General features: G+C 42.6%; 1 protein-coding gene across 2 annotated transcripts in view; it reads left to right on the forward strand.

Moving 5' to 3' along the window:
• LOC115027369 (single-stranded DNA-binding protein 3) overlaps positions 1–23,801 on the forward strand; it is a 35,045-nt gene extending 11,244 nt beyond the window's left edge. The window contains exons 4-18 of one of the 2 annotated variants that reach the window (XM_029460658.1): positions 1,066–1,150; positions 12,545–12,634; positions 14,881–14,964; positions 16,317–16,376; positions 16,488–16,554; positions 17,336–17,400; positions 17,533–17,594; positions 17,713–17,758; positions 18,195–18,230; positions 18,338–18,392; positions 18,509–18,579; positions 18,945–19,023; positions 19,135–19,163; positions 19,286–19,387; positions 20,692–23,801. In XM_029460658.1, coding sequence (XP_029316518.1) covers positions 1,066–1,150; positions 12,545–12,634; positions 14,881–14,964; positions 16,317–16,376; positions 16,488–16,554; positions 17,336–17,400; positions 17,533–17,594; positions 17,713–17,758; positions 18,195–18,230; positions 18,338–18,392; positions 18,509–18,579; positions 18,945–19,023; positions 19,135–19,163; positions 19,286–19,387; positions 20,692–20,721 — 961 coding nt within the window. In that variant the 3' untranslated portion in view covers positions 20,722–23,801. The remainder of the gene's footprint in view (positions 1–1,065; positions 1,151–12,544; positions 12,635–14,880; positions 14,965–16,316; positions 16,377–16,487; positions 16,555–17,335; positions 17,401–17,532; positions 17,595–17,712; positions 17,759–18,194; positions 18,231–18,337; positions 18,393–18,508; positions 18,580–18,944; positions 19,024–19,134; positions 19,164–19,285; positions 19,388–20,691) is intronic. The other variant, XM_029460659.1, reaches the window with a different exon arrangement.
• Positions 23,802–24,036: the final 235 nt, after the last annotated feature.

The raw sequence follows: 24,036 nt of genomic DNA on the forward strand, positions 1-24,036 counted from the left end.
TGCACTAAAACGAAGGGAAACATTTGGAGTTGTGGTTATTTATAGGTTGTTATGCTGTGATGTTACTGGTCCGGCCCACTTGAGATCAAACTGTGCTGCATGTGGCCCCTGAACTAAAATGAGTTTGACAACCCTGCTCTAAAGCATGTCTCCTTGTTGATGTATCCTTGAGCAACACAATGTAATGAGAACCTTATCATCTATAGCTCAACCAAGCACTCTGTCGTACTCGTGAAAGGAGGAAGTTGGAAGATAGTCATCTTTTTGAGATAAAAAATATTTGAGAAATTCCTCTTAATGTGCTCAAACGACTCGCACGATGAGTCTCCAAAATGTGTCTAGTATGTCCTATGAGGTGCAGAGATGTATGAAAAATTCCAGGTGTCTGGGATTCAACATGTCTGTGTGCATCGCAGATTGCCAGGACATGTGAAGTGGCTGCCTGATTAGTCCTCTCGTTAGCCATGTCGCTGTTTCACTCGGTTTATAGCACTTTCACTAAATCAATGCACAAAGACTGATTCAATTAAGGCCTCTTAGACAGGTAGCACACAAGCTGTAAGCGTTCTCCATGGGTGTGTTCAAATAAGATGAAACAAAAGCCATTATGGAAACGGTTTATGTATACTGTGTGTGTCGGCTCTTGTTATTTATCCTTGTAAAGATCAAATGATGAGCAAATGCCTTCACAATGAGGCCATTTACCAGTCGCCACTGAGGGGATTCTAAGGTTGAGCTGTACATTTATCCTTTAGTCTAACGGTTACATTTAAGAGTGAAGAAATGCTATCTAGGCAATGAGAGGTCCATGCAAGTACAGGCGCGTGTACTTTTGAGTGAGTGAGAGGTTGATTAAGGGGGCGACACTGGCATTGTGTCCCTCTTACAATGATGCTCTCAAGTGTGTGAGAGGCAGTTTAAGAGCGCTAGGGAGATGGTGAGAGTGTGTGAATGGGTTATGAATAGCTGTTACACATTTGCCTGTATTGCTCTGTATGGTAACCTTTGACCTCTCCGTCCCAACCCCCCCCCCCCCCCCCCCCCCCCTCTCACCTCCCATTTCAGTGTATTCTGGGATTTGTATTGTGCGGCTCCAGACCGAAGGGAGACATGCGAGCACTCCAGTGAGGCGAAGGCCTTCCATGACTATGTAAGTGACGGCTCTGCAGCCACTTCTTTTCTCTCACTGTGGCATTTGTTTCTTTATGTCTGCTTGACCTGACACATGTAAACACTGTCCGTATTTGTATATCAAATGTGTGGAAGGAATCTTGAATTGTGGTGATGTGTTTCTGGATTTCAATATGTTTTCATCTTCTAACATCTCGGCATCATGTTGGAAATAAGTGTTTTCACTGTCCATGTTATAAACATACCTTTTTAATATTGCATACAACACTAGGATATTAAAATTAATTGGTAACAGACTAGCATCATTGTAAATTTAATGGGATGATTTTTATTAAATGTATCAAACAATAATTTGGACGCAATAACTCAGGACCCCCCCCCCAGGGGTCACGGACCACCCGTTGAAGTGATTATAAAAATGTAATTTCATATTTGTGTAAGCAGGGGGTAAGGCTGTAACTGATGATTGTTTTCTTCATTGATTAATCACAGATTATCTTCTCGATTTGTCCATTAATTGTTTGGTGTGTTAATGATAAGAACGTAGTGTAAAGTGTCCGTCACTGAGGCTCAGGTGGATCTTCTGTCCGATCCTCCAGGTTCAGGTTCAAACTGTTGAAAGCAGCAAACTGGAATGTTTTCCATGTTTTGCTTAAAAAATAAATAGGACGATTTTAATCCACCAATTGTTTCAGTTGTGGCAGGAAAATGAACTTTTGAACTTGTGCCATCAGGGTCACATTCTGCTGCGTGGAGGTTTGTCTCATTCAGAGATGATGACAGTGAAAAGGACATACCGTACCGTAGCTACTTTCCACTTTTTTGTTTCTTCTTCTTGTTGCACTGCACAGTATAACCACAACTCGATCCAACCAACACGTCATCACAAAGTACAATAACATGAAGCCTGACCACACAAGCCTCTATAAAATAAAATGGTTATGAAATAAGAGGAGCCACTGGTGATCTACTCTGTGTCACCTTTCCAAAATGGTCTTTTTTAATGTTGCAGAGAGTCACGTGACTGTCCTGGATAACATTACAATCGTGTAGGTTTTATATTGATCCTCGGCCAATGCTTTGTTGTTGCAGAAAGTCGTCCCATATTTGCTGAATTTGTCCAAAAAAGACCCAGTATCTCAAAGTAAACCGATTTTAAGCTGCTGTCTAGAGAGACCATGACTGGGACTTTTACCGCCACAACCAGCAGGGCCCAAAATTGCCACAAGCACTTTGTATCTCCATAGTCCATCCATAGTGTATCTAGGAATCATGAGAGAAAAATCCTCTCAATCCTGACACCGAGTGTCTAAGGACTGAGGGTGTTGTCTGCTCTACAGATTGTAAAATCCCCTTTTTAGAGACGTTTGGCGATATAAATAAAATTGACTTGAGTGAGAAAATAAATCTGAATTTTAGCCGTAAATTCTGTTTACACTGTACGTGTTTTATGTCTGCGTCCTTGAGGAATTATTCGATTTGGGAGCTTGAAGGAGAAATTCTTCTTTTTCCCCATCTTGCCTCTCTGAGGTGAGAAGTCGGAGGTTAGGGTCAGCTGTGAAACTGCTTCTCCGGAGGTTGCTGTCACAGGCATTCAGGTCCAAGCCTCTTGCAGAAGGAGTCCCACTAATAACCGCTCCACCAGGCTGCTTAATAAAAATGTAAATATGTTATGTTTCGCCACTAACAAGAGAAATTGTAACTGTGTCCACTTGTGTGTAAATGTCATCTGCCGTGATTGCGTCAGTCTTCAGCCTGTCCTCTCTGGTCAAGATAGTGTGTGTGTGCGTGTGTGTGCGCGTGTGTGTGTGTGTGCTCTATAGTGTGGGGAGATAATGGAATAGAGTTCTAATCCGGTAATCCCAGCACTGGGCCGAGGCTAAGCCACGGATTTGTGTGTGTGTGTGTGCGTTGGTGTGTGTGTGTGTGTGTGTGCGCGTTGGTGTGTGTGTGTGTGTGTATATTTTTGGACGGGGGGGCATTTTTGGCAACCAGCCCATAGATGGAGGGTGGAGGGGCTCACACCCTGAGTGCCAGTGTGCCAGTTAACCCTGTGTGTGTCTGCGTGTGTGACTATATAAATGTAGATGGGTGTGCTACATGGTTGCTCGCTGTCTGCTCCTAACAGTGATAAAGCGAAGGAGACGGGAACGGTTTAATTTTGGCTCCAGCCCCCTGAGGCTAGTCTCTGAGCACAGGTCCTTTTCTACTGGTTTCAAAAGAATGAGCCGGTTAGAGGCATCGAAAGGAAAAAAAAAGAAGATATTTCACCTTACCTCAAAAGAGTTTCTTAGTCTTATATATATATATAATATATATATATATATAGATATATATATATATATATATATATATATATATATATATATATATATATATATATATATATATATATATATATATATATATATAATTATATATATATATATATATATATATACACACACATACATATATATATACACATACACACACACAAAGGTTTCTTTTACCATTTTCATTGTGATGCTTCTATATATCAGATATTTACTTGAAGCCAAGTCTGAAAACAAAAGCAGGTGTGATTGAGACCAGGAGTAATTTTGTCTGTTCATGTTGCATTACAGAGCTCGCGTGTCTCGAGTTAGCTCCATTAATTCTACCATCATGTCGTACATTGATTAATTTGCTGGCTTGATTAGCAGTGTTAATTGTTGAATTAGTCTTAAATCCAGTCCATCCACTACTGTTATTTGAGTATTAGGAGAAATGAATATTGGCATTTTGAGCTCAGCAGCTGGTGGCGCTCCCCAGTCAGGTGCCATTAAACTGATGCAGAAGGAATGAATGGAGATGAACACGCATTTTAGGGTATTCAACTCTGAAACTTTCTGTTATGTTTTAACATAACAAGACATGTTGTAAAGACACAGGTGTGCATGTGCAGTATTCAATCAGCACCATGTCACCCTGCAGGTATGTTGTTGATACTTCTTGATTCCTTCATCACTTTATTTATTTATTATTTTGCATTTGTGCTATTGTTTTCTCGCTGCTTGTGGTTTCCCTGTGAGGGCCCCACATCTGTATTTCCCCCCCCCCCCCCCCCCCCCCCCCCCCCCCCCACCCTCTTTACTATATCTTTCACTCTCTCCTCCCTTCTCGTCTCACTTGGCTTATCGCTCACTCCCTCTCTCCGACTCTCCTCCTCTTTTCCTATCTCTTTCCTGACCCCCCCCCTCTCTCCCTCCCTACATTACCACCACTACTACCTCTGTTCCCGAGAGAAGATTGATTGGCTAATCTAGCTGTTTACCCACAATGCCTAGTTGTGCCGAGGAGGAGAGGACAGTGTTGACAACATGAAGAAAAGACAGTTAGGTATTTGAAAATGGAGTGAGTGGGCAAATATCAAAACAGCGAGTTGGGGGGGGGGGGGGGGGGGGGCGAGGGGCTTTGATAAAGGATATGCCTAATATTAATTTTAAATTGAGTAACCCCAGGAGATCTGTGCGTAAATCCATGACACTAAAGACTGCTTTAAATTAGGGAATGTGCTATTTTAGGAAAATAACTTATTTTAGTCAAATTATGGTTTTACATTTATTCAAACTCCACATTTCTTCTAAAATTGTATCCGTTTAGCAGTTAGTTTTTATTAAATTGAGGCAAATATGACAATGCAATATATTATTTGTCTCATCTTCAAAAGTCCCTTAAAAGCAGCTCACATTATCCAGCATTTTAAACAGCCTACGATGCGTTTTCCCCCTTAACGCCACTTTAAGGCCAATAATAATTAATTTCAGTTGCATCAAATGAGCTACATTTCCCCAAAACATTCTTGCATGTGTTCTGGCTTAACGTCTGTTTCGCCTCTTCTCAGCACAGCAGTATCAGCGTGCTGTAATGGAAAAAGTGAAAAGAGCGCCATTACACTTATCAATTAGCTGTGTGATAAAGTTAGGAAACACTGCATGACATGTGTTTCCCAGCCCACATCCATTTGTGATACTTTTAATATTTGTTGGGAAGCAGTGGGAGCCTGTGAGATCATGTCAAACAGCAGTGAAGCAGACAACACTACTCTATTCTTTAAAAACCACACTTACAAATATTTGCACGATACTGACCGATATTAGTCTAATCGTTAAACAACACTTGAATTATGACTGAAGTTTAATGCATTTGATTCGATGTGACTATCAGAGCTAACGTTCTGTTGAACTCCTTAAAAAAAGTACAATATGGTCTCTTTTTGAGCAGTAAGGGGTAGTGGGGCTTTTAATATAACCTACCCCCAACATGAACACGGACACGGAGGTGCAGTGGACATGGCTAGGGTTTAGGGTCCTGATGGGATCGGGCCATAGTCTCCACATCTTCTGAAAGTTGTCCAGGCAGCAACACCTCGAAGTGAAAGTTTCACCATTTTATTGTATTGTTAAGAAGACTTCTCTTTTTCCCCAAGTGTTGAAAATCTCTCACCCTCTCTGCTTTCTCTCTGGAGTGTTGACTAAGTGGATGTTGTGTCTGCAGCATGTATTAGTGTTGTCATCCGGTGTGTTTGTGTGTGCATGAGTCCGCCTGTCTTGTTCAGTACTGATGCCTTGGCAGCAGCTTTTGGAGAAAGTGTGTGTGTGTGTGTGTGTGGTATGTGTGTTTGCGTGCCGCACCAGTTTTGAGGACCAGCTGGCCTTTCAGAGATTGTGTGTTTGTGTGTATGCATTTGTTTGTCAGACGTGACGGTGAGAGTAGCAGCCGTATCCTGTTGCTCCAGAGTGAAACGCACTGTTTTGACTGGACTGATAAATTAGCTAGATCACCACAGTCAGCTATTTTTCTTCCCGTCTCCACACTCTCCCTCTCTTCCATCCTCACTCCTTCACCTCGCCCCCTCCTCCTCCCTCTTTCTTTCCCCCTCTCTGTGCGCTAAGGACAGCAGGTCAAGGAGACAGTGATGAGGTACATATCAGTGTGAACCAGAATGTAGATTAGTACCCTCTCCAGGCAGGGACACGCATAAATACAGACACACACGCACAGATACTTTGCTGTCTCTTCCTACCTCTCCCCTCTCTGCATCCAGTGTTTATGTCTCTGTCTTTATCCCTGTGAAAGGTATCAGGCGGAGGTCAATAATGTGTTGAGCACTATTGATCTGTCCGGTAGGTCCTATGGGTGAAATAGAGGGAGAGGGAAATGGAGAGGGAGGGATCAATGCTATTCTGTATAGCCATCTACATACTGTACTGTACCAGCCAATCAGATCATTAGTCTTTTGTTCTCTGATAGATTGTTCATCAACATTGTGGGTTTGTACTAAGGAGGAAAAGCAAACACAACATGGTGTCCTCGCAGGGAGCCACAACTATGGATTAACACGCCACAGTTAAAAATATTTTTGCAACAAAGACGCCATCGTGGTGCCTTTTGGGAGGTGGATAAAGTTTATTACACGGTGCTTTGGGTTGTCCCGATTGAAGCAGAGCGAATGTTTGCAATATGAATCAAAAGTATGTCGCTTTATGTTGCACGTCTGCAGCTTTTTTTGTTGTCGCTTGAGACGAGATCTAAACCTGCTTCCTACAGACCAAAGCAGATAACTCCCCACGGACCCGGAGGAAGTAGCTTCAGTAAAATAATATCTCTGACATAATCAGAGTCAGAATAGCTCGATACCAGGAACTTGTGTGTGTGTGTGTGTGTGCGCGCATATTTCTGGCAATTTTAAGGGTTGCAACTAACAAACTACTCGTGTATAAAGTTTCAGAAAACTTTGAAACACGTCCATCACACGTTCCCAATCCAGGGCGAGGTTATGTCCGACCAATAGTCCCAAACCCAAAGATATTCCTTTTTAGTTTCTTTTAAAGTTGTAAAACATTTTTACTTTGTCCCGCTACAACCACGCTGGATACTGTTGACTAATTGACCGATTTAATGATTAATGTCTTTGTGCTTTTTAGTGTTTTATTTTTAGGGGCATTGACTTATAATAGGTATTATGGGGTAATTGAGAGGTGACAGAACAGCAGCAAATGTCCCTCTCCAGACTAGTTTGTTGTGGTTATGTTTCTTTGACCACGAGGCCACCAGGATGCGAAAATGTCAGAAACTGTCGAGTGCACAGAAACCCAACCACGATCAGAACTGTCCTCATTTTATTTGTGTAAATCATAATTAATGGATGTGTAGCCAATTAAATTTGAGTTTTTTTGAACCGCACATAACTGGTGTACTTTTTCTTAAAATATTGAGATAGTCTGTAAAGCTTTAAAATATGATTTTATAATATGCTGTTAAAAGAAATGATATTATTGATAGCCAGGTAGCATAAAAACGTACCTAATGCTAAAATAATGTTGTTTTTGTGCAGACGTGGCTCCGAGATGCTTTGACACCGTGTTTGTGCAGTGCCGCAGAGGAAGGCCATTAAAATATAGTTTACAGTTTAAACAGTGTAAATATTCCTAGACATTTGAAAATGTGTCCTGTGGGTTCTGTTGAACTTTTCAGCCAGCGTCAATGAAAGAAACTTATTCTTTTCCTTCCTGCTGCATGTCAGGCATTAAAGCCCTTTCAAGTCGCGCTGCCACCCGCCGCTTCCTTTGCACACTCCTTTATTTACAGACTCCTCTCCATACATTCAGCATGGAAATGAATAATTCAGCCCAACTACAAAAATCTGTGTTCATTATATCAACTAATTAGTGCAGCACTAATGTCTGTTGTGGATTGTACGGTCTTCTTGAACATGTTACGCTCCACCTGTGTGTTGTGTCTGCATCAGGAGTCATTGTTTACCTCCACCAATGTCAACAAGATTTACTTTCTAGGTGAATCAAGTTATTCTGATTCAAGGAGGCAGTCTTGTCACAAGGTTTTTCCGACAGTCTGCCACTTCCGAGCGCCGAGCTGAAATGGAAAGGTAGATATAGACAGTACTGTGGACGCCACCACAAAAAAACTAAAAAAGCACTGTTGGATCCTTTTTTGTATTTCCCCAGGCCAGTTGGTTTTGATAAAGACCGACTGCATACTAAATCTACCTCTCTTGGTGGCAACTGCGCTTTCTCCGTGCCTTCAGTTCGCTTTTAATCAGCAAATTGGGGAACGCACAAGCAGATAGTCGATCATTAATAGTCTACGACAATAATGTGACCAAGTGATTGATAGTGAACAGAAATCTCTCTCCTTGTAACATTTTTTTTCTGCAACAATCTTTTTTTTTCCTTCTGCCTCACTGTCTCTTCTCATGCCTTCTCTCTCTCTCTCTCTCTCTCTCTCTCTCTCCTCTCTCTCTCTCTCTCTCTCTCTCTCTCTCATGCCTTCTCTCACTCCTGTGCCTTCGCTCTCTCTCCTCTCTCACTCTTGTGCCTTCGCTCTCTCTCCTCTCTCACTCTTGTGCCTTCTCTCTCTCACACTCTTGTGCCTTCTCTCTCACTCTTGTGCCTTCTCTCTCCTCCTCTCTCTTACACTCTTGTGCCCTCTCTCTCTCACACTCTTGTGCCCTCTCTCTCTCACACTCTTGTGCCCTCTCTCTCTCACACTCTTGTGCCTTCTCTCTCTCACACTCTTGTGCCTTCTCTCTCACTCTTGGGACGGCGAGATAAAAAACGCTGGGGCCATCCTTTCCTGAGAGAGAGCTAGCAACACGTGCCTCGAGAGGCGAGCGCGAGAGAGCAGGAAGAGAGGGAGAGAGAGAGAGCAGAGGAAGGCGACGGAGGGCGAGAGAGAGAGAGGACAAGGGGCGGAGGAGGAGAGAGAGAGGACGAGAGAAGAGAGAGAGGAGAAGAGAGAAAACGATGGGGGTTCTCTAGCCAGGCGTGATCGTCGCGAGATAGCTCCTATCTATCTCTCTCTCTCATCTCTCTCTCCTCTCTTCTTCTCTCCTCTTTCTCTCTCTCACACTCTTGTGCCTTCTCTCCTCTCACACTCTTTGCCTTCTCTCTCTCTCTGCATCTTTCTTATTCTCTCTCCTCTTTCTCACTCTTGTGCCTTCTCTCTCTCTGCATCTTCTTATTCTCTCTCTCTCTGCGCTCCTGGAGCGGGGGATGCCAGGGGGACAGAGTGCAGATAGGACCTGTCTCCATAGCAACAGCTTCTGCAAGCTGCTGACACCCTACTGGGGGGGCTGAGGGGAGGAGAGGTTGTGATGGGGAGAAATAGTACAGGGGTTGGGGCACAGGAAAGGTGTGTGTGTGTGTGTGCACCAGTGCTGGGAAAATAAGTGAGGGGGGTCACGGAGAGGAGAAAAGATGGAGAGAAAAGTGTGCAGAAGAAGAGATGAGAGGGAGGGAGGGAGGCTGGAGGAGGAGAGAAAGAGGCAGCCGACCCGGCTTCTTCCCCAGGGACTCAGTGGCCTGCTCATGTTCACTCGCAGAATTAGCATAAAGATGGGGGGAGGTGTGTGTGTGTGTCAGTGTGTATGTGTGTGTGTGTGTGTCAGTGTGTATGTGTGTGTGTCAGTGTGTATGTGTCTGATTTTTTTCTTCCCGTTTTTATGTGTGTTGGTTTCAGATAGTCAGGAGAAGAAGGGCAGCGAGTGTATTTGTGTACATGCGTGTAATTGGTAATATGCGTTGTTGTCCAAGCATACAGTGTATTTCACATGGATGTAGTGTGTTCGTTAGGTGTGCGTGATGGTGGAACGGTAGAGATGTGTGTGTGTGTGTGTTTGTGAGAGCGACTCCCTCCCCTGGGTCTTAAACCCCCTCCTCGTTCTGGTCCTGTATCCTGTGGTTCTCCCCTGTCTGCCTCTCTGTACTGAAGGGCTGCACTTTATGAGCCTGTGATGCAACTCTTTGTGTGTCTGTGTGTTTGTGTGTGTTTGCACGTTCAAATGCTTGCGTGCTTTTGTGTGTTTGTTCCGGCGTGCTTATGTAAGCTCTCTGAACACGCGTCTCTATCTATGTGTGTTGACAAGAATACAGTTATATCATATTTAACTCCCGGGCTGAATCATTCACCCCCTCTTCTCTATCCTAGATACTAGTTTTATCTTTCCATATTGTCTGACTGACGTGAAGGAGATCGTAAACTCTAGTATTGTTGTTAGATGTGATATGATAAGTAATGGTTAAACAGTTACTCTCATCAGGATTAAGTGATTTTAAACCTCTTTTGCTCTCCAGACTTGAAACTAGAGATGTCCTGTTACAGTTTGTTTGGCACTGAGTTCTTTTTTAATCTTTGAAATCTGCAAATACACAGTCCCATCCGAGACTACCCAAATGTTGATTATCCATACCTGGCACATTGAAATAACAGCTAGAGCCTTCAGAGTTCCACGCCCCTTTTTATTTTTGACAATCTAAATCCAAATAGGCCGACTGAAGTCCCTGATTCAAAACCATAAAGTTTATGATAGTATATAAAGTCGAGCTGGAAGAATTAGGGCTTCTAAATTTGACGTGAATCAATCCACTAGAGAAAAGACTACAACAAAACTAAACTACGAAAATACTCGTATTATTTTAGCAGTTACTGATCTATTAAAACATGCTTGGATCAGCCCCGACACCAATCCTTAGAATTGGCTCGGGACATCCCTACTTCAAACAGCATCTAATACTCCTTAATTTAATAAGTACATTTGATATCGTGTGATCTAATAATGGTATTGTTGTGTAATATGAATTCAAAGTCAAATCTATTTTAAACCAAATATGTATTAGATTTAGATTTGTTCACTTAGACAATGTTGTTGGTTATAGTTGAGCAGAAGTAAAGAAAAGAAGCATCAGCTCCAAACGGGCCTCCTCCTTACAGACAGAACGTTTAAGAGTTAGTTGTTCCTTGCTTTTAATTATCTTTTGCTTTCTCGCCTCCTAAAACAGCATCTGGTGCCCTTAGTAGCCGAGAAACACTAAAAACTCATCTAATTTGCTGATGACTTGTTACTATATTTTTAAGTAGTGTAATCATTTGGTCATATGCTGAATTTATATAACAATGATTTTGATGGAAGAATATGAAATACATGTGTAAAGAAATATCGTGCTGGGTATAAAAAAATGCATGAATATATTTCATGGATATATTTTTAATTAGCAAATGAGGAAATGCAAACACTTGCATATTATAGTGTTTGACATGTATTGTCTATTTAATACAAAAACAAAATCATTACCTAAAATAAAAAAATGTATTTATATATATTATTATTACCTAACAAAGGCAGTAGAAAAAAAGTGTGTCAAGACTAAACTTGGATAAATAAATAATCCAAAGTGAAACACCATACGGACCCTGATGGTAAAAGATTGAACATAAAGATAACGCACTAGTGGTTTCTTTTACATAAAAATGAAACTCCTTTTTATATTCTTTTGTAATGCAGTGAAACACCACCTACAGCCTCCAACATGACCATAGAATTGAATGAACACTTTTGACACTGCAAAGAAAAAAAATAACTTTATAAAGTTATGATATTTGTCTGTTTAGTTTGCATTGGATGTCCTCTGCTTTATGTAATAATAAACTGCCAACTCCAGTGTACATGGTGTTTCAGGATCATCCGAAGATGCACTTAGGCATTACCATATTGGCACAGTCCACACAAAGGAGTCATTGTTGCATTGATTTGCATACAAGATATAAATGATAAAGGAGTTCTGTGGAAACATCACATTTTTATATAAGATGCACCATAACAAATAGGAAATATAATCATAGGAATTATTGCATACCTTGTATATTAAGACCGTATATAGGTTTTGAATTTAAGCAACGCCTCATATTTGGTCAGAAAAGCACTTCTCCTCCATATGGTCATGGTCGTCCAGTGGTCGGAGGGTCGGTGGTTCGATCCCCAGCTCCTGCACTCAGCATGTTGAACTGTCCTTGGGGAAGATACTGAACAAGTATGTGTAAGTGTGTGTGTGAATGGTTATCCCTACTGACGAGCTGATGTGCACCTTGTATGGTAGCCACTGAGTGTGTGAATGTGTGTGAATGGGTGAATGCTAACATGTGTTGCGCTTTGAGTGATCGCAAAGATTGGAAAAGCGCTATATAAATGCAGTCCATCCATTTACAGTATTGTGTATGATGGCATAGACCTTGACAGCTGTGTGTGACTGAAACTTCATGAATGAAGTTACCTGCAAAGGATTTTGGTGGGATATACTTTTCTCTTCACTTCTATCCTTGTACAGAAAGAGATGAGGGTCTCTCCTCCTCTCTACCACACACATGAGGGAACCTTTTAAACGTTTTCATAGAAGACACTTTTTCTGAATTAACCATTAAACTTTAGATGAGAGGGGGGGGGGGGCAGGAGTTTTCTTTGATTGCAGGTGCAGACACTGCCCCCTTTAGTCATTTGGAAGCCAGTGCATCGTGTATATAAAGAGCTGTTAGAGACGCGCACACTGGCGCTTGCACACAATACACCACAATTAATCACCGCGCTTTTGTTTTGCAGAGCGCAGCGGCAGCGCCCAGCCCTGTGATGGGCAACATGCCCCCGAACGAAGCCATGCCAGGTGGTCCCATGCCCCCAGGCTTCTTCCAGGTAAGACTGACCCCCTCTGTCACTGTCCTGTTTACTCCTCCATCACCTCCAATATTGCACATCTGCGCAACTGGACTGATATAAGCAGGCCAACTTTATTGAACAATATTGGCGGTTATGCCCTGATCAAAACGTTTACTGTTCAACTGTAACTATAATGTGTATGTTATATAGTTATGTATACAAAAAGAATCAGCTGACGTATTATCAGCTCTTGATCATTCTCAAGTGTCAATATTGGCCCTAAGAATCCAGTATCACTCGGGGTCTAGTAATTAAGTCCTTCACTCTAAAATCAATAATCCAGTTTGATCAGATGAAAACACAATTCCAACTCTCCCACTTGTTTTTCCATTTTCCACCCAACATTTTTCCAAACATCGTTTATTCCACTCTCGATATTTACACCCACCAGCGCCTCTGATGCTCACACTGTTAATTCATCTGTGGCTCGCTGGGCTGCCGTTGGACCGATTCGTGATTCAACCATCCCCGTATTCATCCTCTCTCCACTCCTTCCATCTCCATCTCAGTCTCTGTCTCTGACCTGTCTCGGCTCTGTGAAGGGAAAGGTTTTAGTGTGGGAGATGGCTGTCTGAAGAGTGACGAGAATGAGACACACACACAGATACATATACAAACACATGCAGGCCTACGTGCACACGTTCACAAACACACACACACGCATCCTCCGTGAGGCACTGGTGTGATGGACAGCACTGGCATTTGGCAGGAGGCACGATAAGGTGGTGGAGAATGGTCGGAGAGAAAAAGCGGGTGACACGATAGAGGGACGGAAGGATGGAGGGAGATGAAGAGGGGTGAGAAGGAGAAGAGAGGGAAATGTGAAAGATCAGTGCCACCACGATTGTGGCCCAATGTTTGTTTCTGTGGCTACCTACGACTCTATTGTTTGCTTGCTGAGAGCGAGGCAATGTGCTGAGAGGATGGTGGTGGTGGTGGTGAGGAGGGATTAGTGAGAGTACGACTGTGAATAAGCAAGGGGAAGGGTGGGGGGAGATAGGGTGAGGAGAGACGCATGGAAGTGCTATTTATAACATTGGTGGAGGAGTGAGATTGGGTGTGTGTGTGTGTGTGTGTGTGTGTGAAAGCTTTGGTTGTTTGCTGCAAATATGGTTCATGCTCATAGTTGGGGCTGGGTATCATTCGAAATCTTTTTTTTTTTCTAGTTATTTTACGATGCAGAGTTTCAGACCTAAACAATATCCTTTCTTATACTCCTCTGGGAAATCTAAGTATGTTGTTGTTGTTTATTTATTTAACAAAAGTGGCCACATGTTCAATGTTGTTGAAACACAAGAAGCTGTACATGAACTTTTTCTGATTTTTAAAATAGTCTACAAGTGGCCACATCAGATTTGATTTGATCAAAGCATGAGTAAAAAGGATTAGGGCTGCAACGTCCTGTTTTCGTTTCATTTTTTATTTATCGTTTAATAAAAAAATAATGTTTTCTATAAAATGTCAGAAAATAATGACTCCCCATGACCGCTTCCCAGAGCCCACGCTGATGTCTTCAAATGTTTCGTTTTGCCTGATCAACAGTTCAACAATGAAGAGATGAAGGCTCTGACCGCGATAAGAGCGGAAAAGAGACTGTTGCATAATGAGTTATTTATTGGGGGTCGTTAACCTCTTGTCTTGGGGTGAAATGTCAGCAGTAACACAGCAGTGTGTCGGAGAAGCTCGGGGGTTGCTTGCATCGATGCATTGTCATACTGAAGTAGTTTCACAATAAGCAGGAAAAAAACTCAACTTTAACTTGTTTTAGTCGGTATCATCTTTGTGGTTTGGAAGTTGCCATTAGAGCTTGTCCTGCTGCTTCCTGTCCTGTTACAGTTAGCCTTTGGCAACACTGCCCCCATGTGGCGAAGAGGAAAACTACACGTAGTCCTCTGACCTGAGGGTCCCAAGGATCATCATTAATTATGCTAAATACTGATATCTGTTGGCTTGTTTGGACTCGCAGGCAAATTAAAACGGTTTTCCTGTTGGGCTTTGGCTTTTAATCCTGTCTTTTCTTCTTCTTAAGGAGTACATTATCTAACTGCAGATTTTAACTGCATCTTCTTCCTCCTTAACCTGAAGACTCCCCGCTGACTCATCCCCCCCCCCTCCCCCCCTCTCGTCCAACTCTTCCCTATGATTTTGATCGGGTAATTCCTCCAGGTGTAAAGCCCACTTTTGGGCCCTCCCCTCTCTGATATCGCTCTTCTTTCTTAAAGGGACCACCCGGCTCTCAGCAGTCCCCCCACGCACAGCCCCCCCCACACAACCCCAGCAACCCTATGATGGGACCCCATGGCCAGGTAAGACGCAAACTCTTTCTCTCAAACACCCCTCTCTCTTTCATTCCCTCTAAATCCCCCTCGCCCACACACACCAGCTCTTTTTCTTTCCATTCACTACTCGCACACTTTCTTCTTCCCCTCCTGCCCTCGAGCCCCGTTAGCTCTAGTTTTGTTCTGGCTAACTCCTCGTAGATGTCGGCCCCTCCGGTCCTTCTCACCTCCTTTTTTTTTTTAAATAAAAGCCGAGCATCCAGAGGCAGCAGGGCCCGATCCTCTCCAAGGCCCAGAACCGGCAGCCCCTGTGTGGGATGAATAATTCACTTCTTGCCCCACCCCCGGAGCAGCTTGTGGGGGGTTGCACACTTATCTGCTCCTTCACTCCTAACACACACACACAAACATGCACAAACACACACGGGATACTCCCCGCCGCCCTGCTTTCTTGTTCTTGCACCTTATAAATAAAACAGGAGACAGGCACCATGGACTCGTCTCATATGAGCTGCCTGTTTATTTTATTGGTTTTTAATTTCTTGTTTAGTTTTTAAAGTCATTTTTCATGTATTTTATCATTCATTTTGGAATTATTTTTAATTTTTCTGTCTTTGAAGTACTTTGTTTTGATAAGTGCTCTATAAAAGAAAGTATATTATTATTCTATACGTACCAAACAACAAATGTGTGCTCCCACTACACACTTGGTAACTGGAAACTCTTTCTAACTAGATAACAATACATTCAGCCGTAATAAACTTTAATGTTCAGTCATCGTGTGTTTCAACACTTCTCCAGAACAGTAGCTACAGATGCCCGTGTGGAGGTAAAGCTAGCCTTTGCCCATTAACTGCGGCGGCCCGGCTCTTCATTCTTGTGGTTTCTGGTTTCCGTCTTGTGTGTGAGAGAGTGTGGACATGCTTCCTCTAAGGCTTTTGGACGGTGTTGTTGGCCTGAGGTGTCTCTAACTACGCAGGCAGACCACAGGCCGAATCAACTTACACCACAGTGAGAGCAGGCAGGGTGTGTAGGGAGCTGTGTGAGCACTGCCTCTATACATACACACACACACACACACACACGTACACATTAAGCCGCACACACACATAACCGTGCTTTGAGTGTGTGTGTGTGTGTGTGTGTGTGTGTGTAAAATAGAGACTCGCAGAAGTGCATCTTTCTTTCTGTTTCTAGGGATATGTGTTGATGATCTTTCAGTGTCATCCTCCATTCTCCAACCACACTGTGTCCATCTGTGTGTCTTCTGGGCTCCCCCCCCGTTGAGCGCTCTTGGATTTATCAATAATGAAAATGTCGTTTTCTCTGTTTCCCTCTTTTCCCTCAATCCCCCTCGTTTCCTCCATTTCTCTCCTCAGCCTTTCATGTCACCACGGTATCCAGGTGGGCCGCGCCCCGGACTCCGAATGCCAAATCAGGTACTAAAGCGTCACTTGTCACATCTTTGTGTTTTTCTTAAGCAAGTGAGAGTGTCTGTGTTTCCAATGTGAAAGTCAGTCAGTATTTAAATCAGTCTGGTCTTTCCTCAGCCTCCGGGGGGAATCCCTGGATCTCAGCCTCTCCTGCCAAACAGTTTGGAACCAATAAGACCGCAAGGTAAGGCTGGGACCGAGGGGGGGGTTCCTTTTATTATGGAATATCTTTATTTTGTATAGTAGATATGCCATCTATGATGGATGATGACTCTACTAGGGCTTTGACTAATGATTATTTTCATTATTGATTCATCTTCAGTAATCTTTCAACTAAACAATTACTTTTTTAGTCGGGGCATCAGCAGGTCCTGCAAAGCATTGATTTCAGTTTCCTCCAAAAAGGACAGTACGGACAAAAAAGTGATATAAATATCAATAGATTCATGTTCAGTTAATCATTCCAGGTGTAATTCCTGCTGGGTTTTTAAAATCTAGATATTTCATACTTCTACCTTCTACCAAGTCAAACGTGTGTTTGTGTCAACAAAATAAATTAACCTCAAGGGGCTCAGTTCATAATGATGAGAGGGAAAGAAAAGCTGCAAATCTTCATATTGGACAAATATTTGCCACTTTTGTTCAACAGTTATCCTTGTGTAACCAATTATGATCTTTTTTTTTTATTCATTCAGATTACATTTCTCACCGTTCAATTAGAAATTGTACAGATTCAGTTATTTTTCTCCTGATTTTGAACACTTGTGTCTGGCTCAGCGAGGGGTCCGTGGTGACTTCAGCTGCAGATTACAGCTTCAGGGGCCAGCGGGTTACAACTAATGGGATTAGGATGAAGCATTGTCTGCGGCAGGTCTTAACTCCTGATTTTAACAGAGGAGCCATATGTGGATTTACACGAGCACTGGTGTGTTATGTGTAGTGACTCTGTGGGTCTGTTCTTGCAGGACATCCTAACATGGGTGGACCAATGAGAATGAACCCTCCTCGAGGAATGGCCATGGGCCCACAGGTATGAGGAACATGAAACAACAAAGACTAACACACACACACACACACACACTCGCTAATTTATTAATGAATATCAATTAGACTCTTGAGATAAGGACTTCTCGTTGAATGTTTTTAACATTTTGTCTGACAGAATTATGGAGGTATGAGGCCTCCTCCAAACTCCATGGGCGGCCCCATGCCAGGAATGAACATGTAAGTTAAAACGTACACGTCGTGAAATGCAAACACTTCACACCATCGTCATCGTACAGTTTGTCACTTTCTCTCTTCCCTTAATTCTTCTCTTCCTTGTTTCGTTGTTTTGCTTCAGGGGTCCCGGAGGACGAGGGCCGTGGCCAGGACCCAACGCTAACTCTGTGAGTCAGAAAGCCTTCACCTTTTAACACATGTCCACGTAAAGGTGTTGGGTAAAGAACCCTCCGTCAATGCCGCGCACTCCTGTACAACAGCCCGTCAAAAGTACAAACGTCATGCTTATGATGTTCACAGCTGGTTTAGCAGCTCAGGTTGATTTTGTTACAGAAATGTCACGATATGTCCATCAGCCAGTTTCATCGAGGGACACTTGTAACCAGTAACTCTAAAGGGATTTCTACAGAACAAACTGCCATCACAAACTCACTATAGAGTTGAAACAACACGTCCCTGCTGACGTCTGAACATTCATAAGCTTCACAAAAGTAATGAGTTATTGCAGGTCTGTTCCTGCTATTTTGTCCACCCTGTATAGATCCACATTCAGCGTCCTCTGACCCTCAGGTCTGATTATGTGCTTCCTCTCTCCCCCTGCAGATAGCCTACTCCTCCTCATCTCCAGGGAACTATGTGGTGAGTTCAAAACCAGAGCAGCTCTCATGGATACAGAATTTAATCGTAGTGATACTTTTATGTTCTCATGAGTGTCATTTTAACCCCGATCACCGATTGTTCCCCAGGGTCCTCCAGGCGGAGGGGGTCCACCTGGAACTCCCATCATGCCCAGCCCAGGTGGTGCGTCACCTAACTATGTCCCCAGCACTAACACATAAATAGATGTCTCTCTTGTCTTCCCAGTATTTCTCTTATATCATGTTACCAAAGGTTTTTGTTTTTGCTTTTCTCCTCAGATTCAACTAACTCCAGTGAAAACATCTATACAATGATGAATCCTATCGGGCCGGGAGGCAACAGACCCAATGTGAGTCCCGACGCGTGATTTAAGTCAACGAGAATCTCTTAATGTTATTTGAAAGGTTAAAGTTTCCAGGCTTGAAAGCGTTTCAGAAACTGCAGATTGATTTCTGGGTCAAAATTATGGATGTTGTTGCCCACAAAAATGAATCGTGCTCAAACGGGGTTTCTAACCACATCACTGGGCACCAGCACAGTTCAGCATCAGAGAAGCATAACGCTGCCACGCTGAGCTCAATAAGAATCGACTGGAAATGAACCAGGATGAATACATTAAATACTCTCTAATTCACCCGGAGTTAAAAGACCACAGAGGTCAAGCATTAACACGTAAAGACGCAGTCATTTATGAGCTTTCATCCTTTTCACCAGTTCCCTATGGGACCTGGGCCTGATGGGCCAATGGGAGCTATGGGAGCCATGGAGCCACACCACATGAACGGATCACTAGGTGGGTTTAAGCACAGTGTGGGTTTACGTGTCGTAGATGGACTTTAGATGATTTGTGCTTTATTTTACACAACGGTTTACCTTCAAACCTTTTTGTATCTCCCTCCCTCAGGGTCTGGGGATATGGACGGGTTGCCAAAGGTGAGTAAAAACCAGACTTTCAATAAACTCCTCTTCTTTGCCGAGTGTATTTAGAATCGTTACTTTCTACATTTTTAATGATGCTGTTTATAAGACGCAGGCTCATCAGTTTGTCTTTTCAGAGCTCCCCTAATAACATGGGGGGCATGAACAACCCTCCTGGAACGCCGAGAGATGACGGCGAAATGGGCGGGAACTTCTTGAACCCATTCCAAAGCGAAAGTGTAAGTAGAGCGAGTGAATGGCATCTCACGACCCTTAACAGTTATCCTTGACCTCATGACAAACCAGTGCAAGAATGCAAGCAGAGGGTTGGCCTAACTTTATAATATTTATCTCAGACGATTGATAATGTTTATATTTGTTCAGCTTGGTTAGTTTATAACGCTTCATCATCAGCAGAGAGGTATTAGTGCTGCTTTACAACTGACCCTACTTTTGTTTGTCAGAATTTAAGAGATGCCTATAAGAAGTGCAATAGTTTTAAAAGCAGTTGTAGGTGAAGGGGTTAACGGGTCTAAAATGGAATATGCAATTCGTCACCAACTCATGGCAAACCCACATCCACTCGGGTGTTACACATACTGGCTCACACAGCAGAACCCAAATAGCCGGAATATATTTTTTGACTAGATTCATCTTTACTTCTCTGATGCAACAAACCAAGCGGACCTGTGAAGGCCTCTATTGTTAAGTGCGTATAGTCTTTATACTCCATAACTTGGGACACTATACATTTGAAATGCTTACGACAGCGTGTTCATTGTACAGAATAAGAATAGAATAGAAAGAATATTTGATGTTCTGCTTGCATTGTAGCCACTTACTAATCACTTAGACGTGCCTTGTATACCCTCTGTATCATTGATCAGTCGATGGACACAAATGCCGAGTCGTTTCTTTATTTTGTTGTATCTGAGGCTTTAAGAACAAAGTAGTTGTTTAAAATGTTCTGTGCACAACAGGTGGAGGGGCGTCCTGTGTACCATTCAGAGCCACGGGGGTGCACAGGCTGGAATTATAGCCGAGCTCTATTACCTCGATTCAACAAGTCCAGCAGTAGGGATGGGAATCATTGGAATATATATATTATTATTTTTCAAAATAAGACCTTTTTAGAGACGTGTTTTTGATACAGCACACATTTTTCCAATTTCTTACTTTGAGACAAATTTTATATGTTGGGAAATAAACTCCCAAGTTTTTAAACGCTAAAGAAATATAAGCAGCTCTACACACCTTATTAAAACAGGCTAAAATAATGGAATCACGAAACAAGGCTATGCATCTGACTGTTTCTGATGCTTTGTGCTATTTACAAATGATGTCTGTCCAAGAGAACTATTGAGGTTCAGTCTAATTACCAGAAATATGAATGAGTTATTGATTACTTGAATTGGGTGTATTGTCTGTGCTTCCTCTAGCTTTGCAGGGCTGGGTCTGAGCGCCCTCTGGTGTTTACATGTTGTCAGTGACATATCCACTCATCTGTGCCCTCCTCCCCCCTTCCCTCTCTCTCTCTTTGCAGTATTCACCCAACATGACGATGAGTGTGTGATTTTATTTTTTTCCCCTCTTTTTTTTATTTTTCTTTATTTTTCCCCTCCTATTTTTGTACCCCTGCACCTGATTATTTTTTTTTCTTCTTCAATTCAATCCTTACTTCACCTCGGATTGGACCACCCCCCCCCCACCTCACACACACCCTCTCCCCTCCCCGTCCCACCCATACGGGATCCGCTGCCCCCCCCCCTCCCTTTTCCCTTCTCATTCGGGAACTCTATGGCCACACAGCCTTCTGGGACAGCCCTTGAGCATGCTGGGACTCTAATTAAGACGGGCCCTCCTGGAGCATGCAAGATGGCCGCCGGTCTGAATAGGAAGCAGTCACAGAGCAACAGGAAGAGCCTCCTCTCTGACTCCGGCCCCGGCCTCCCTGGCTACCTGTCAGGTTCTAGACAATGAGCGAGGAAAGGAGGACAAACAGAGAGAAAGAGGAGACTGGATAACAGCCCTCCCCTGAGGACAAAGCGTTGGGTCTTATAGCAGCTGCCTGGAAGCTTCACGACTGGACTTTTTATCGTCTTTTTTTTTTTTTTTTTTTTGCTGTTCCTCCCGACGGATTCAGTTGAGGGTCGTATAAAACGACCCCTTTGTCTCCCCCCTCCCCCCCCCACATTGTTCTCTCTGTGTGTACATTTTTAACAGAGGTGTTGTGATGATCAGTGAACAATTCTTTCTCCCCCATTATTTTGTGTATGTATTGTATCATTGCTATTTTTATTATTGTATTATTGTTATTAATGATATTGGTATGATCATTTTAAGATTAGGTTCTAATTTCTGTTTCTGAGGGCACATTATTATGATGAAGACAGTACATGTGCACACAAATTAGAAATTGTTTGCTGGGCTCCATGTGGCTCCATGTGAGCGCACTGCTCCCTGCAGGTAAGAGTTTATCCATCAAGGTACTGATTGGCCCTTTTTTTCTTTGTTTTTATTTTATATATAATCTCAGAGTTTTACCAACCATCTAAATTGTCAAACTCCTTGTTCAATAATCCAAACCAGAAGAAGAAGCGGCTCCTGTTTTAGTAGCTTCCATGCAGTGAGATGCACAGCTCTATTTATTTATGTACTTTAAATTTGTCTTATGAATCATTGTTACTTTTTTTTTAAAGTGTTATCCCTGGGTTTCTTTTTGTTAATTGCAGAACTAGTAGCAACTGTGTAAATATGCAGATCCAGTCTGCAGCGTCTCCTCATCTCCGTCTGACATCATAAGCCCCTCTCCCCCGAGCCCTCAAGGTGCTGAAGACCCCCCCCCCCCCCCCAACCCACTCATGCTGCTTCCACTAATGCTTAGGTGACTGTTCACTCCGACATGTGCGTAGGCTGCGTTATCGTCTCTGCTGAACCGTAGTGAACACTCGGATTGTTTTTGTTTGCTGATGACTTCTCAACACACTGTGATGTACGTCTGTGCTTTATGGAGATTTGCTTTTACACACCGGACAGTTTAGCTCGCAGACGTGTTGTCGTACGTGCGGGGCTCCCTCTGAAAGGACTTCTGGCTCTCTGCTGATCGGATACGTGGCGTTTTTATGTCTGAGCAAAGCAGGAAACGGAAAAAAGGCGTTGCTCTTGTTGACTGTGACGAGTGGCCTCCCTCCCTTTTTTTGCTCATCTTGAAGAAAAACACCTCCGTCCTTTTTCTCCTTTTCTCACCTTTCCAACGGGCCAGCATCGACACTCACACACACACCACCCCTTCTCTGATTTCTTTTGTACAACTCTCTCTCTCTTTCCATCTTTTCGTTCTAATTTTTTTGTAAATACTGTAAAATGCATTTTGATATCATTGACATGTTTTGATATTTTCAAATCACAACAACAGTTCAGATCAGAAACGTGCTGATTCGGGGCGACTTGTGTGTTTGTTCAGAGATGGTGTGTCTTTGATGATGAGAAACAAACTGGAGCTGCTATAGACTATTATGCTATTTCACCTCATCACAGACGGACGCGGCGCTTTACTGTGCATCAGAGCTGTAGCGTCGAGGGGTCTAAGGGGACGAGGGAGGACAATTTTGTAATGAGTGTTTGAACGCCTTTTAGCTAACTCACAGTCACAGATTTCCTCGACAAATCTTTAAATTAAACATGAGTCTTGTCCAGAAGCCTCCCTCTTCTGTCCTTGGAAGGTTTTGAGTGAGGTGGCCAGAAAGCCACAAAACAGGCATATTTTTCACTGTGTTTGACGGGGACTTTGCAAGAACAGAGCGAAAGGCCAGTTTTTCATAATTAAATTTGTCCCTTCCACGTCTGCCTCAGACACACTGCATTTAACTACCCTTTTGACACAACTGAAACTGAAAGCAGGCCGCACAGGACACTGGCTTTCAATCCGACACACCAGGTACAAGAGTACAGACTTTACTATGAAGGATTTTTTTTTTTTTTTTTTTTTTTTTATCTATTTAAAATGGGGTGGGGAGAAATGTTTTGGGAAAGTAAAGAGAAAAAAAAATAATGGACAGATTTGTTCTTATTGCTAAAAAGAGGTAGAGAGAGTGTGAGAACAGGCGTTTCCGCTCCTGTACTTTGAAATACTGTTGTATAAAATGCAGTCGAATTTCTCTCTATCTTTCTGTCCTGTAAGTAAAACCGTCACAACGTTGATCATTTCTGTATTTCTATTGTGCTGATGTATAATACTGTAACATTCAGGGGTAGGGAGGGTTAAGAGAGGATCTTTTTTGAGGGGAGTAAAAATTTTTCGGTTCAGTTCCTCATTTTTTTTTCCTCTTGATGACAAAGCAGTATTGAATATGAGGCAGTCTGTCCTTGGGGAGTTGCTTTGTATCTCATGTTAGGGTAGTTTCAGATCCTAAATGTCTCGTGTAGTAAAATGAGAGGTTCCTTCTTCGTACGTTTCTTTATATTGTAAAGTTTCTTTAGACAAAAAAATGTTGCTTATTGGAAAAAAAAGGTGGGAAAATGCATTGATAATTGTAATTTCTTTTTTTTTTTTGGGTTTTGTTTTAATTTTCATCAAGTTGTCAGTTGTTTTTGCCTGTGTCCCCCTTGTTGTAGATACATATTAAAAACAAATAAAATGACTTCACTCCTTTTGCCATGAACATGCACTTCTTTTACTGGACATGTAGATGGTTGTGATTTACATTTAAACGACAAAGATTTTAGATAATTGGTTCCTTTATGAAGTTATTACTTCTTATCCTGAGAATACAGATTAAACCAGAGGTTGGTAGAGGTTTTCTTTTTTTAATAAATATTTGCATTTTTCTTGCAGTACCTGGTGGGTTTTAGCATTTCAGACCTAAAACTAATATATTAAAGAAATCCT

Source organism: Cottoperca gobio, chromosome 22, assembly GCF_900634415.1.
Source record: "Cottoperca gobio chromosome 22, fCotGob3.1, whole genome shotgun sequence".
NCBI lineage: Eukaryota > Metazoa > Chordata > Actinopteri > Perciformes > Bovichtidae > Cottoperca > Cottoperca gobio.